General features: G+C 44.2%; 1 protein-coding gene and 1 pseudogene across 3 annotated transcripts in view; one reads left to right on the top strand and one right to left on the bottom strand.

Annotated features, from left to right (window-relative positions):
- Arhgap25 (Rho GTPase activating protein 25) overlaps nucleotides 1-14,762 on the top strand; it is an 82,216-nt gene that overhangs the window by 44,422 nt on the left and 23,032 nt on the right. For all 3 annotated transcript variants that reach the window (XM_076833365.2, XM_076833363.2, XM_076833366.2), the window contains exon 4: nucleotides 2,377-2,493. In XM_076833365.2, coding sequence (XP_076689480.2) covers nucleotides 2,377-2,493 — 117 coding nt within the window. The remainder of the gene's footprint in view (nucleotides 1-2,376; nucleotides 2,494-14,762) is intronic.
- LOC143380368 (elongation factor 1-alpha 1-like) lies at nucleotides 4,199-5,816 on the bottom strand (annotated as a pseudogene).

Consider the following 14,762-nt stretch of genomic DNA (forward strand, 5'->3'; position numbering starts at 1 on the left):
TGAAACACTTGATACAGGGCCTGGTATATAGTAGTGTCATGTAAGTGCCTGACATTTTGAGGATAACTAGAGAATTATAATACAGAGAAAAATCCTAACACCGGCTATGATTAGAGAAAATAAAGGAAAAAAAAAGTCTGAGTCCCAGGGTGGTTCCCTCATGGGCACACCCTTGCCTTTTGGTTTGAAGGTCTAGCTTCCTTTCTTCCTCCTCAGAGGAAGAGCTTGCTTTTTGTCTCTCCTCCCTTTCTGGGAAAATCCCACCCTTTCCTCTTAAAGTCTCTTCTTTTGTTCTTAGAATCCCTCTCCCAGTGCAATTTGTGGGACACAATCATCCATGGGAACACCTTTCCCAAAGCCTGAGCTTTCAACTCAGAATACTCTATCGAGAGCTTCCCCTGAAATTCACTGTGGGCTTTGCACCAAAGTCCAGTTCCCTAGAAGATTGCTCTGTGGGGCAGGAGGAAGGTCTGTCCTCTGTTGGTCATTCATGCTCACAGCAGTTTCCTAGACTGCTGGGGGAATTCTTGGATAGATTCATATTCATTCTCTTCTCCCAACACACACTTCATAACAACAAATAATTCTAAAGCAGTAGTAAGGTAGGAAACCATTTTTCTATAGCCACCACTGTCCCCAAGGCTCCACCCAACCTAAAGTGAGATAACTCTTTATGCTGTGAATTTTCAGATTTTTCTCTTTAATGCAGAGAATTTTCAGTTCCTCTTTTAATGCTCCTTTTGCATATGACAATTCTTGGGGGCCAATGCTGGCATAAGAAATGGGCTTTATAATCAGGGCCATCTCTCTGGGATCAGCAGTTTTAGTCGTACAAGGTTCAGATAGAAGCCTTTAATTGTAGTTAGGCTATTATTTTTAAAATGTGAGGCAGACAACAATTTAGATGTTGCCTTGAGTTTGGCAGTAACCATCTGGGCAGGTATCTTTGCATCTTTGGATCTTTGGGCTTCAATTTTATTATTTATAAAACAGAAATAGTACAACTCCTCATTTTATTTCAAAGGGACATTTTGGTACCTAGGGTATCTTTAGTTCTTCCCCAAGCACGTTTTACTTTTCATTTTACTTTTGGAAACACCCAGATCACAGGATTTTTTCCGAATGGCCAAGGCTTTCACAAACTGACCCTTCAGGTCAGAAAAACTGATGATCTGATGACAAGATGTCCCAAAAGGAGAAAATATGAGAGACTTGTGACATTTCACTAACTCCAGGAGACCAGAACCAAGGCGAATTTGAAAATCTTTTGTTGCCTGTAGGAAAATACAGGTTTGGACAAAAACAATAGAATAGGCTCTCTCTGAGGGACATGGCCTGACACTGTGAGAATAACAGGTTAAGGTTTACAAGGCTATTTTAAAAGATGACAGTACCCTATAATTGAAAAGGATTACTATTACTTTCTTATCCCTTCTAAAGCCCTTTTTTTTTTTTTTTTTTTTTTTAGCCAACTAAAGAAAATTCCAGTTTTGTAGATTCCTGCTTATAAGGAGGCTCATGGAAGATGTTAAAATTCTAGTTCCAGATATGTACTAACTACATGGTCTACAACCTAAGTCTAATAGGTTTACTAGGTTAATACCCATCCTTTCCCTCTCCTACCCTTCTCTCCTGATTTTCCTTTTTCTGTCATTTTCCCCCATTCTTTCCTTTGGTCTCCCTCTGTACCACCTTTGCCTCCTTATTGTTTCACCCTTTTAAGAATACCAAACTCAAGAATACTACTTATGTCTGTATCTTAGGTTTAAATTGAAAATGGTAAAGAAAGTCCTAACAAATTCACATGTTCAGTAACTAAATATTGAGAACTTACCATTTGCAAAGTTTTATACAATCAAAAGAACAGTGATCTGAACAGGAAGTAGTGATTTTGCTAAAAAGTCACACTTATATTCATTGTCGCTCCCACCTAAGGTTACTGTCTCCTTCCAATTTCCCACAATTGAGCTCCGAGCTAGCTAGCTTAGGGAAGTACCCATGATTGACACGATGACCTGAAGACTCCAGACTTGTGGGGTTGATCCTGTCTCTAATGCTGAACTTGTATGGTGAACTTCCTCTTTATTTTGGTAGGATTGGCATCTGTCTTCTGTGGAAGCGGCTGTAGGCCGAAACCATCCCAATTGCAAACCATGGTGTTTAATTATTTTTCTGTAGAATTAGAATTTCTGCAAAAAGCATAAGAGTGCATGGAGATCCAGTCGCACTGGGATCTTGGAGAATGCCTTATGTTATTTGACTGGTAGTGTTTGCTGAGTCAAGGAATCTGTACAGGTTCAGCTTCCTTTCCTTCTTTTACTTATAGTTCCTCCCCCACCTCTCTAAGACCTTCATGTGTTCTACTTTTCCCTCCAGCCCCGTGGGACCAGAATCGCATGGGACAGGACTCCTATGTCCTCATGGCCAGCTCCCAGGCAGAGATGGAGGAGTGGGTTAAATTCCTCAGGAGAGTTGCTGGCACACCTTCTGGAGGTAAGGGACCAGGCTCTCCTGGGCAGGTATCTGTGGCATTTCAGGCATAAAGAGGAAGTAGCTCCAAATGTGATCCCTCCTTGAAACAGTGGTTCAAGGGAGACAACCAGAGAACAATGCTGAGACCATGGTCATGGCCAAGTTCTCTGATGAATGTGAAGGAAAAGAGGGTTGAGAGCATCCAGCTTTTCTCCTGGGTCAACTTTTAAAGAGCCAACTCCAGATCAACTGGAGGGATGGCAAGTCCTTTGCCAATGGATCATCAAATGTGTGTGATGCCCTAAAGCATCTCCAGAGAGGAGACTCTCTGGGCCAATGCACTCCCCTCTGTGAAATGAGGGGGTTGGTCCAGCTGACCCAAGGTTCCTTGCAGCACTAACCCACGTGGAACCTATGGATCTGCCCAGTTATGGGACTTATGGGACCCAAGAGGGCTGATAGCAAGAGCTGTAACAAGCTGATCCGCATAGGAAAACAGAGCTGCTGTCTGAAATAGAAGCAGTCAGACTGGAGGTCTTGCAGGTACATGGTGAATTCTGCATTCAACACTTCTCTGGGTTACATGATTCTAGTGTTTGAGCTCTCTGGGAATTTTATTGATATTTCTATACCAGAGAAGTATCTTGTCGGCAAAATAGCCAACAACAGCAGCAACAGCAAAAACCGATGGCAGAAGGCTTCTAAAATCAACAAGCACATGAATCTAGTGTGTTTTCTCTTTTCTATAAAAATGTGAAAGAATTGATATGGATGAGCTCACAAGACACAATTTTCTCCAGCTTTTTAGGGACTCTCGTATTTGTGTCAACTTCAGGACCACTTTAGAAATATAAAATTATTTATTGACTAATTTCTTCTTATTTCAGAAACCATTTATGGAAACTTTCGGGTTTAAATAGTAAACATTGATTTGATTACCCAACAGATTCTTCCAAAAGTTTTAAGAACACCATGATAATTTTATGGAAATTTGAAAAAAAATACCCCTTAAACCATGAGAGGTACTTTTAGGTTTGTTTTAAATGTACACAAACATTTTTCAGAATGATAAATATAGGATATATACAATTTGGTATCTTTTATTTTATAACTTAAAAATTTCTCCATGCTCCTCTCTTTTATTGTTCCCCAATTAAACTTTATTTAAAGGAGTCTTAAGATTCTATGACAGATTTTTGGTCAAGTTTTTTCCATTAAAAAGTAAAAGTAGAGACTGGATATGGTGGCCCATACCTTATAATCCCAGCAGTTCAGGAGGCTGAGGCAGGAGGATCGCGAGTTCAAAGCCAGCCTTGGCCACTTAGCAAGGTGCTAAGCAACTCAGTGAGACCTGTCTCTAAATAAAATACAAAAAAAAAAAAAAAGCGGCGCTGGTTGGGGGCTAGGATGTGGTTAAGTGCCCTTAGTTTAATACCTGGTACTAAAAAAAAAAAAAAGTAAAAGTACTGATTTAAAAACTAATAACTTAAAACTCACACACAACACACACACACACACACACACACACACACACACACACACAATGGCCCCCAGAACATTCTTCTTTCCTTCTGAAGTCTTTATGATGCATTGTCGTCATTAGCCAGTCTTTTACTATGAGACTTAAATGGCTGATTGAGACAAATAATTCTGAGATGGTTCTCCCACTGTACATTAAATATATTTTTATATTTAATAAATAAATATTTAATGTTAGGGGTGGCATTCATTTAGCTACCTGAGCTTTCTGGGAAGATGTAGTGGCCTTGCCAGCTCCAGTAGCCTCTGTCCATGCTTTGATGTCATCCACAGCGACTGTCAGTCTCGTATCACAAAGCAGCAAAAGAACCCAGAGTAGGATAGTGAGAGAAGCTGGACACGCCTGGCCTGCCTGGAACCATATCAACGATGAAGCCTCACCAGATTTCAAGAATTTAGGGCCATCTTCTATCTTCTTACCAGAATGGCAATTAATCTTTTCTTTCAGCTCTGCAGGGTTGTTGGCAATGTTAGCTGTGACAGTGCCATCCAGGAGCAAGGCTGGCACTGAGTTGGCCTGGATGATTCAGGATGATCACCCAAACAGTGAAGCCAACTGCTTCCCCTGTTGGGTCACTTTTGCTGTCACCAGCAGTGTTGCCATCACAAACATCATTTTTTTTTTTTTTGGCAGGGGGGTGTTCAGAACTGGGTATTGAACCCAGGGATGCTTAACCACTAAGCTACATCCCCAGCCCTTTTTTGTACATTATTAAGAGACAGGGTCTCACTGAGTTGCTTAGGGCCTCACTAAGTTGCTGAGGCTGGCTTTGAACTCATGATTCTCCTGCCTCAGCCTCCTGAGCTGCTGGAATTACAGGCTGGGGCCACTGTGCCCAGCTCCACAAACATTTTGGACAGACACATTCTTGACATTGAAGTCTGTTTTGTCCCCAGCTTCACTCAAAGCCTCATGGTGCATTTCAACAGACTTTACCTCAGTTGTGACATTGTGACATTGCCTGAAGCAAAAGTGACCTCCATGTCAGGTTTGGGAACAGCAGTTTCCACTCAGCCCACGGAGACTGCACCTATCTCACCAATGTTGTAGACGTCCTGGAGGGGCAGACACAAAGACTCATGAGTTGGACATGTTGTTGGCAGGATGCAATCCAAACTCGGGCAGAGTGGTTCCACTGGCAGTGCCAACTTTGTGGGTGGCTTTCCATGCCTTGGACCAAGGCATATCAACACTTAGCTCCAACATGTTGTCACCATTCCAACCAGAAGTTGGCCCAAATGCTACTGTGTTGGGGTTGTAGCCAGATTTCTTAGTATGGGTGCTGACTTCCTTAAGAATTTTTTCATCTCTCTTCTGGCTGTGGATGGCTCAGTGGGATCCATCTTGTTGACACCAACAATTGTTTGTTCATACCCAGTGTGTAAGCCAGAAGGGCATGCTCAGGGTTCTTCTCATTCTCAGAGATGTCAACTTCAAATTCATCAACACCAACATCAATAATCAGGATAGCACAGTCAGCCTGAGATGTGTCTGTAATTGGATTTCTGTTAAAGTCTCTGTGTCCTGGGGCATCAATGATAGTCTTATAACACTTGCTGGTCTCATATTTCCAGGGGACATGTCAAGGGTGATACAACGCTCATGCTCAGCTCTCAGTGTATCCAAGATCCAGGCATATCCAAAGGAGCCTCTCCCATCTCAGCAGCCTCCTTTACAAAATTTCCAATGGTTCTTTTCGTAGATCCCACCATATTTGTAGACCAGATGGCCGGTAGTGGTGGACTTTGCTGGAATCTACATATTCGATAACAACAATGTTAATATGAATCTTTTTCTTTCTCATTTTTGGCTCTGATTTAGTGGTGGTTTTCATGACGTGTTCCTGTAGCAAACCTGTTGTGAAAAAGGATCTTAATTGATACATTTCAGGGATTATTTGGAAAGAAATCATATATGATGACATTAAACAACACAGAGGGACTTACCAGGCAGATAGAGGAGCTACTCATAGAAACCAAAAGCAGAAACTATGAGAGGGTCTGACAAGAGCCTGGGGTGAGAGATGAAGTGTGGAATTCAGCTTTATCCTGTCCGTTTCTCTGGCGACATGCAGTTTCTCCTGCTTTTCTCTGCAAATCTGCCTGTTTTCATCTAGTGGGCATGGACGTGCGTCTGCTTGTCCCAAGTACTGCCATGCCAACCCAGCATTCCTCCGCTTCTCCCACAAGCAGCGTTTAATCCTAAAAGTCCCATTACAAACTGAGAAAAAAAAAAAACTGCCTGTTTCAGCTAAGGTCCCGAGTTCATTTGTGGTTCCAAGATCTGGGGTGGCAGGCAGCTCTGGCTCCGACCCACCAGCAAGGGCTTTGAGAAAAAATAAAATGTACCCTGAATGGGACAGCTAAACTCAAGAGTGCGTGCCCAGCCATCTGTATCTTGTAGCAGCAAAAGTTACATAGTTTTGTTAACCATTTCTGAGGCCCTAAACACTTTAAAAAAAAAAAAAAACTGTGCTAAGGGACAATGATTTTTATGTATTAAAGCTTGATTCTATGCTGTTTCAGCCTGCATAATCTTAGCTGTGACCTTCCTTATTGCCTTAGATTATATTATTTTGAGCCCTGTTGACATTTTCTGCTTTCCCCAGTGCAGGGCTTATCAGGCTGCCCCCATTGACCAGGACAGCCAATGTTGCCTAAATATGCACCTGCTCTGAGTCAAAATGCTGTCGATGTACTTTCACCAGGATCTATGCCTTTTGTGGTGCTTGACTGAGCCTTGCCATGGTGACCTGCTGCACTTTGTCCGGGTACACAGGGGACTTCTCCCCCCACCCCCACCCCAAGGCCGCCACCCTGAGAAGCAAATCAAGCATAAGTCCTGTAGGTGGTGGAAAGTCCAGGGGAGCGGAAGTCAGAATACATCACTACTTACTAATTCAGAGATCAGTGTTGGTTCTGATGTGGCATCTTGGATATTTTTAAAGTCACCCAGTGAACCAAATCATAGATCCCAGCCTAAGAAGGCATTTTAAGACAGCAGAGTCCCATCTAAGGCCACTGGGCAAATCAGATACTTGTTCTTTCTATTCCTAAGTCAGGGAACTTCAGTTCTAAGGGAATAAATGGCCTATCCAAGGGGTGGGGCAAGAGGTAGGGCCAAGGTTTCTTTGCACAGTATCATTTGTAAAGCACACCTGGGTCCACGCACACCTAGGTCCACAGGACTTGTCCCCCAAGCTTTGTGAAGTCACTGAGAAGTTTTGTTGTCACCTCTTTCTAGTCCTTCGTGCAACTGTGTGGCTTTTCCCACTAGGGAGCTGCCCACTACCCACTACCTTCACTATTACCACCCCCTGGAGAAGGAATCCTTTCTTGTCCAAATTCCAGCCACAGCCTCCAAACATCTCCACACCCTCACCCCTGCCTCCCTGCAGTCTGTTGTCATTCAGCTGGGGTAAGCCTGTTGAACCTGTCACATCAAGGTTCTGTTCTGTTCAACACTGGCCGATAGCTTCTTTCTTACTCAGAGTAAGAGTTCAAAGCCTTATACTGACTCATGGTGTACCTGGTTACCTCTCTGTTCTTGTTTTCCAGAATGATCTTCCATACTATTTCTGTCCAGCTACACCTGTCTCTTCTCACACTCGAGGCATGCTCCTGCCTCAGGACCCTCTGCCTGGCATCCTCTTGTCCTGGGTGGCTACATGGCTTGCTTCTTTACCTTCATCAGGTCCTTGCTCAAAGGTCACCTCAGGAGGCCTTCTCCTGACCATTCTATTTAACCCTTAACCCTTTCTTCCCTTCCTCCAACCCTCCCTATCACTCTGTCCTTCATTTTTCTCTTTAGCATGTACTCCTTTCTGACAAGCTAAATATTGTACTCATTTTCCTTTGTTCATAGTTAGTTTCTTTGGCAGGAATTGTTTTTCTCTATATTGGTCAGTAGTGTATCCCAGAGTCTTAGCAGTGTCTGACATAGCAAGTGCTCAATAAATAGTTATTAAATGAAATGAAATGAAAGGCTACCTCTTCTTATAAGTGTCACTTTCTACTCTCCTAGGCTGTCCTCTCTGTTGAATGATGTTCAGCTCTTCTGACCCCTCCCTCTAGAATTTTCTTCCTCTAAGCATGCCATGGATGAGTCTGGATGAATCTCTCTATGGTTCAAAGGCTCCTTTAGAAAATCTGATAAAAGCTATGGAAACTCCTGGAATGATAACTAGACACAAACAATTTTTCTCTCGACAGCAAAATATTTTACAGACAACTGTAGCCCATCTGTACACCCCAGGTAGTGAATCTTAATATTAAATTAGAGAAGTCACTCTGGTGATAATCCTGCAGAGCTGACTCCTCTTCCTGCCCCCAATTCCCTTTTGGCTCCTTTCTCCCTTGACTGGAGAAATGGCCACGAGGTCCACGGCTCTCCCATTCTTTCTCCTAGCCTCTCCTGCCGGGGAGCTGGCTCTGGAGCTTCCTTGAACCTTGGAGAATGGCACCTCACTGTTCAGCCTTCTCTAGAGGTAGGCAAGCTTGTCATAACCCTCTTGCTGGAAAGTTTAGACCAACTCTTCTCCCAGGAAATTCTGATTGCAATTCCAAGTTTCCCTAATATAAGTAGGAGAAAGGGAATAGAGTCAATCACATCTCAACTTCTGTCAACGTGTCCCAGTCTGGCTCTGCCTGTTTTCCCCAAACTACCCCCTTCTATGGTTTCTCTGGATCCCTACATTGAAACCTGGTTTCTGTTGCCAGTTTTTATTAATCCAGGCTGCTTTTACTGCTTCCTCCTGATGCTAGCCATCTTAAGTTTAGCTCAGGCCACTTCTGGGCACGGAAGTAGTGCATTAAGTTGTTCATAGTTCTGTTCTGCTCCAATTGTGGGCATTGGGGCACGTCCTGTGTTCTCATCACCTTTGGGATTTTGCCAGTACAAGGCATATAATATAGTATGTAAACATCGGATTGTTCTCTGGCTTAAGTACCTTTTCTTTCTCTAATTCTTTTAGGTTCTCTGCATCCTTGAGAGCAGGATTTCACAATCTACCACAGTTTAGCCTGTGGCATATGCTGCCTCTGTGATTCACCCTTCTTCCATGTGATCTAGTCCTTTCTCTCTAGCTGAAGTGAATATTAAAAGAAATGATTTATACTTGTCTCAGCTAATTCCCTTGTCTCGCCTTCATCCAGCTCCTAACTTAAGTTAGATACTTGTTTATTTATTTATTCAACAACTATTTCTTGAGCGCATGCGTCATGCCAACCATGGTGCCTGCCCCAGGGGTTCAACAGTAACAAAGGAAGAGAGGAAAGAGAAAAAAAAGACAAAATCCCTTCTCTCAAGGAGCTTTCAGTCTACTAGTAGGCACAAAAGTCAGTCGAAAGAGTGAAGGGAAAAATACAAAATTACACCTGGAAAAAAAATACATGGTAGTATGTGAAAAAAAATATGAGTATTTGTCAAGAAGGTAAAGAAAGGCATCCCTAAGCTGGTGATGAGACTGGCCAGGCAGAGAAGGGGGACAAGGAATGGCATCTCAGTCAGAGGGAGCGGCATGTGCAGAAGTCCTGTGACAGGAGAACAGGCTCTGAAGGACAGGGAAGGTGGTAACAGCAGAGATGGTTTGGTCAAGGATGTTGACCTTCATCCTAGGACCAACAGGTAGCCATTGGGAGGTTTCAAGTAAGAAGGTGAGACAGTCAGATTATATTTAAAAGGTCATTCTAGTTGCTTTGTCAAGAATGGCTTGAGGGTTGGGGATTTAGCTCAGTTGGTGGAGTGCTTGCCTTGCACAGGGCCCTGGGTTCAATCTCCAGCACAGCAAAAAAAAAAAAAAAAAAAAAAAGAAAAGAAAAGAAAAAGAAAGAAAAAAGGATGACGTGAACTAAAGGTCTCAGATCCGAATAAAGGCAGGAGACTAAATGTGAAAGTCAGGCTGACATCTGGGCAAGAGAAGCATGGACAAGAGTGGTGGCCATGGAGATGGAGAGAGTGAAACAGGTTCACCCAACATTCTGGAAGTAATATTGTCAGGATGTGGGAGTGGATTTAACACGGAGGGAGAAGGTGGTGTCAAAGCTGAGTCCTCCATTCCTGAACTGTGACTGCTGGAGGGATGAACATTAGGTTGGCACTGTGAGACTGCCCGGGGGCCCTTCCTGGCAACCTTGCTCCTGCCTGTTCCTCTGTGTCACTGAGAGTCCACTCTTGGTCTCCTGGGTATATCTGTTCGATTGCTGTACTGTGGGTTTCATCTTCTCTGTGGGGGTGGGAGAACATATTGGTCTACCCAACAGCCCACTTCCAAGAGCATTGTCTCTGAGCCACGTGCAACTCTGAAAGCATTTCCAGGGAAGGGTGGGCTGGCTTCATAAATGCTAAGTGAAATTCTGTGTTCCTGCCAGACACTTTGATGTATGGAGCAATGCTGGTAAGCGTCTGGGCTTTTCTTCTTTTTCTTTTTCTTTTTTAATCCATCTCTGAGCTATCCCCTGAATGGCTGTTGACAATTAGCTGCTAAGTAAAAGGAGGCACTTATTTTTATTGCAGCACGGACAGCTTTATGTTGACTCTTTAAAAGCCACAGGTCCTGTGTGTAAAGGTGAGTGAGGAGGGGAGTGGTGTGGGAATCAGGGCCAGGAGGGCCGGGGCAGGTGCAAACAGATCCCGTGGTTTCCGTATGGGACTCAGAGCCTGAGCAGTGTTTGCAAGCATGTGCTGATCTGGAAAGGAAAAGGGACGGTTCTTCCAGCGCCGGGAGGAGAGGAGGCCTGGGGCTGGCTTGTCAGAGGCTCTGAGTCCTCGGTGCCGCCATGCCTCATATTCCCAGGATGCCGCGGTGGGAACTGGACTGTGGCTTTCCTGTCCTGGCGCTGCTCTTTTGCTGGGATTTCAAGAAGAAAACCCCTGGTCTCCGAAAGAAAGGTACTTCTTCCTATTTTGTGATTCGATTCTTCTGCCAGAAGACACACTTTTTTCTCAGTTCCTTTTTACTGTCTTGTCAGGGATGGGGGATGACGCTGGAACTGAGCCACTGGGACACGGGGACCAGTAGTGGGATGGCAGGTCGGGGTGAGGGAAAGACTGTCCTCAGGGTCTGGGGGTATGCAGGGGGTGGGGTATTTGAGTGATGACAAAGAAAGAATGAGATTGGGAGGGAGGTGACAGCTGATCTTTCCATCTTTAGGTCCCCAAATCACCTCAGGGTCCTGGTGTTTTCTAACCCAACTTGGGACGGGGAGATGGAGCTGAGGATGGAGGATGTGCTGTATACAGAGTCCGGGCAGTTGTCCAGTCTGTGATAATGAAATGTCACCCGCCTGTGGTTGTTCAGGGTGGGGTGGGTGCCTTCTGTCCAAAGCCGTTAGGTCTGGAGGGCTGGAGAAGAACAAGATGGACATAGTAGAACGGAAGTGGGATGGCACGGGATGGCCAGAGGACTGTGGAATACGCACCAAGAATCTCCACCCCTTAGTCCCTCCCCTTGAGACTTGATGGTATCTGAAATTTTATTCTATAGACTTTAAACAAAAGGAATTAAAGCAGTAAATATAGACCCACAGAGTAACTCTGACCTAAAGATAAATTCTTCATCTGAGTCTCAGTTTCTTCATCTGTAAAATAGAACACTTTGTGGGGCTTGGTGAGGACCAAACTAGATAGCACACATGGAAACATCTTAGGCAGTTCCCAGCACAAAATGATCTTAAAGTGGCCAATTATGAGGATCATGATATTACTTTTAGCAATTATAATAATTCTATCACGTAGAGCAATTATAATTAATGAAATGTTATAATGGTTAGGATGGAAATGCCTGTGTAATGGTGACTGGCTCAAAGTGGTGATGACTTCTGAGTAGGAGTTGATCAGACCCTATCCTGCTGCCAGAGGGTAGTCAGCATGGAGCACCCATCCCCTGAAAGAGTGGGTCCAGCCTACCAGGGCATGACACAGAAGTGGCAGCCTGGGACTTGCCTCTTCTTGTCCTTGGCGTGGAGAATGGCCTTGGAGTAACTCCTGCCCCGGTGTCTTCTTCCTTCAATGGCCTCTTCCTGTTTTCTTCTTAAGCTTTTCTCTGTTTATCTGTTTTCCCACATTTAGGCTTTTTCACGTCCACTCAGAATCAAAGGGTAGAGATAAGGGTCTAGAGATCAGAAATCAGTACTATTCAGGCTTGGGCCTTTGGAGTTCCACTGAAGTTTTGGATTCCAAACTCCTCATATGTGATCTGAGTTGGAGAAGGACAAAACCTGACCTAGACAAACTAAAGGTAACAAGAATGTTCTTCTCTGGTGGAAGAAGAGGCACTGTGGTCCTAATGTAGCCCACGGTGAGTTCTGGCTGGAGGAAAGAGCTTCAACTGGTTTCTAGGCTGGAGATGTGAAGTTTGGAGTCTTTAAATCTGATATTTAAAGCCATGAGATTATGAGGAAGTTCATGAAGATGGGGATGGGAAGCCCTGGAACACTCCGGCATTTGGGGGACAGTGAGAAAGGACCAATGATCTAGAGAGGCAGAGAGGGAACAGCAAATGAGATAAAATGAGGAAGCGAGAGACAGTGGTGTACCCAAGGCTACATGATTTGCTTTGTCATATGCTGCTAATAGCAGCTGAGTTGAGGCCTGGACATTTGATTCCTGGGCTTAGAACTCTAAAGGCCATTGATCTCCGGACAAGAGCAGGTTTGGAGAAATGCTGAATAGAGAAGGGGTGGAGACCCAGAGGAATGGGAGGCAGCAGGTAGAAATAGCTCTTGGTGGTCTGGTCCATCACGTGCCAATTTCTGTGCCAGGAAATAAAAATAGATGGTGAACCAGACAAGCCGTCTGCCTTTGAGGAGCCCACAGTCCAGTGGAAGGGAAAGATGTTTAAATAAATCATCATAAAACTACATGAGAGGCCATAAAAACAGAGGTGTGCATCGGGAACTCCATTAGCCCAGAGGAAGGAGTGACCAGATCCCTTTGAAGAAACATCGAAACTCAGAATGATTGGGTTTCCAGGTAGGGGATAGGAGGAATGGCATTAGCACAAGAGTTTTTAAGCACAAAGATCACCTTTCATTCTTTCTATCATAATCTCCAGCCACCAAGGAGCCTGGCACAAGGACAGATGCTCAGTTGGCATTTGCTGAATGATTTTGTGAATTCTGGTAGAAGGATTTTTCTTGAAACAGAGCTGCAAAAGAAACCCTTGTGGGCTGGGCACAGTGGCATATTCCTGTCATCTCAGCAGTTTGGGAGGTTGAGGCAGAATGATAATGAGTTCAAAGCCAGCCTCAGCAACTTAGTGAGGCCCTAAGCAACTCAGCCAGACCCTGTTTCTAAATAAAGTACAAAAAAAAAAAAAAAAAAGGCTGGGGATGTGACTCAGTGGTTAAGGGCCCTGGTTTCGATACTTGGTACCAAAAAAAAAAAAAAAAGAAAGGAAGAAAGCAACCATTGCAGGAATGATGTAGATGTCAGATTGATAACAGAAAGTTGTTTGAAGCATATGTAAGATGGGATCCATATTCGGGGAAAGAAAGGTAGTATGGAAAATTCTAATGCTTGGAATTTTGTTCATCAGGCTATTTGGGTGCAGGTCGTTCATGTAAGAGCTGGGTAGGAGATTATTCTTTCATAAATTGACAAAGACCTAAGCTAACATAAGTTCTCTATATCAAAAAAATATAATTTATATTATAAAGATTAAGTCCCAGAGGAGATGGAAGGGATGGAGCTGACAGTTCAGGAAAGCGTCACTCAGGAAGACAGAACCCTTCCTTTCCCTGAGAGGACAGGGACAGAAGTAGAGGAAGGAAAGAGAGACAGGACTAGGGGTGAGGGAGTACACTCATCTTCTCCATTTGGAGACATAGGGACCGAGGAGACACGATTACCTACTGACACAGAGGGGAGGGAAGAGGTGGTGAGCTCAAGGGGGTGACAACAATTTGGAACCAAGGAATTATAAATTTCCAGGAGATGGCAATGGCTTGTTCCTCATGGCTCCCAGGGGCCTGATGAAGGTGTGGGGAAGGTAGTGGGAACCGGCATGGTAGGCATATTGGAGGGAAAAGTAATGTTGGGAAGTGAATGTCCTGGTGAGAACAACTCAGGGTGTGTGGAGGAGTGGAGGCCGGACCCAGCAAGGCTGATGGTCTCTGCTGAGGAGAAAAGCCTGACTTCTCATCCTTATATTATGTTTGGGTTTCCCCCAGGTGAGTCCTGAAGACTCCTGGAGCCCAAGTTTTAACTGCTCCAAAAGACATCTGCCTGGCCCCCTAAGGGCCGGCCACTCTCTGGACCTCACAAAAAACTCCTCAAAGGGAATTTCCCAAATACCATGTGGTCTGTTTTAAGTCAGATCATTTTAATCGTGTCCTTCTCATTTGGTGGAAATCTCTCTTCACCTCCTTTCACAGACGGACAGAAACCTAATTCTGTTTATGGACATTCTCTGGTTGTCTCTCGCCATTTTTTGTATGGTCCTGTCATTTCCATAACTGGATGGTAAGCTCCTAGAAAGCAAGAATCAGGTCCTACATGTCTGCAGAGATGCCTGCTAATGTTTCAACTAAAGAAATGCCAAAATACTTGCTTAAGGATAAGTTAATTCATTAAGTAATTCAGCAGAATTTGCATCTGCCTTGTGCCAGACATTATGCTAAATGTTGGGGACAAAAAGAGACCCTCCCCCTGCTCCTGGCCTCAGGGGGCTTCTGATCTCCTGCAGCACATAGGCTTGGTGTAGGAAGAAATGGGACATTCAAGAAGGGAGGCAGATGCACAGAGTAGGGAT

The sequence above is a fragment of the Callospermophilus lateralis genome, chromosome 14 (assembly GCF_048772815.1).
Source record: "Callospermophilus lateralis isolate mCalLat2 chromosome 14, mCalLat2.hap1, whole genome shotgun sequence".
Lineage (NCBI taxonomy): Eukaryota > Metazoa > Chordata > Mammalia > Rodentia > Sciuridae > Callospermophilus > Callospermophilus lateralis.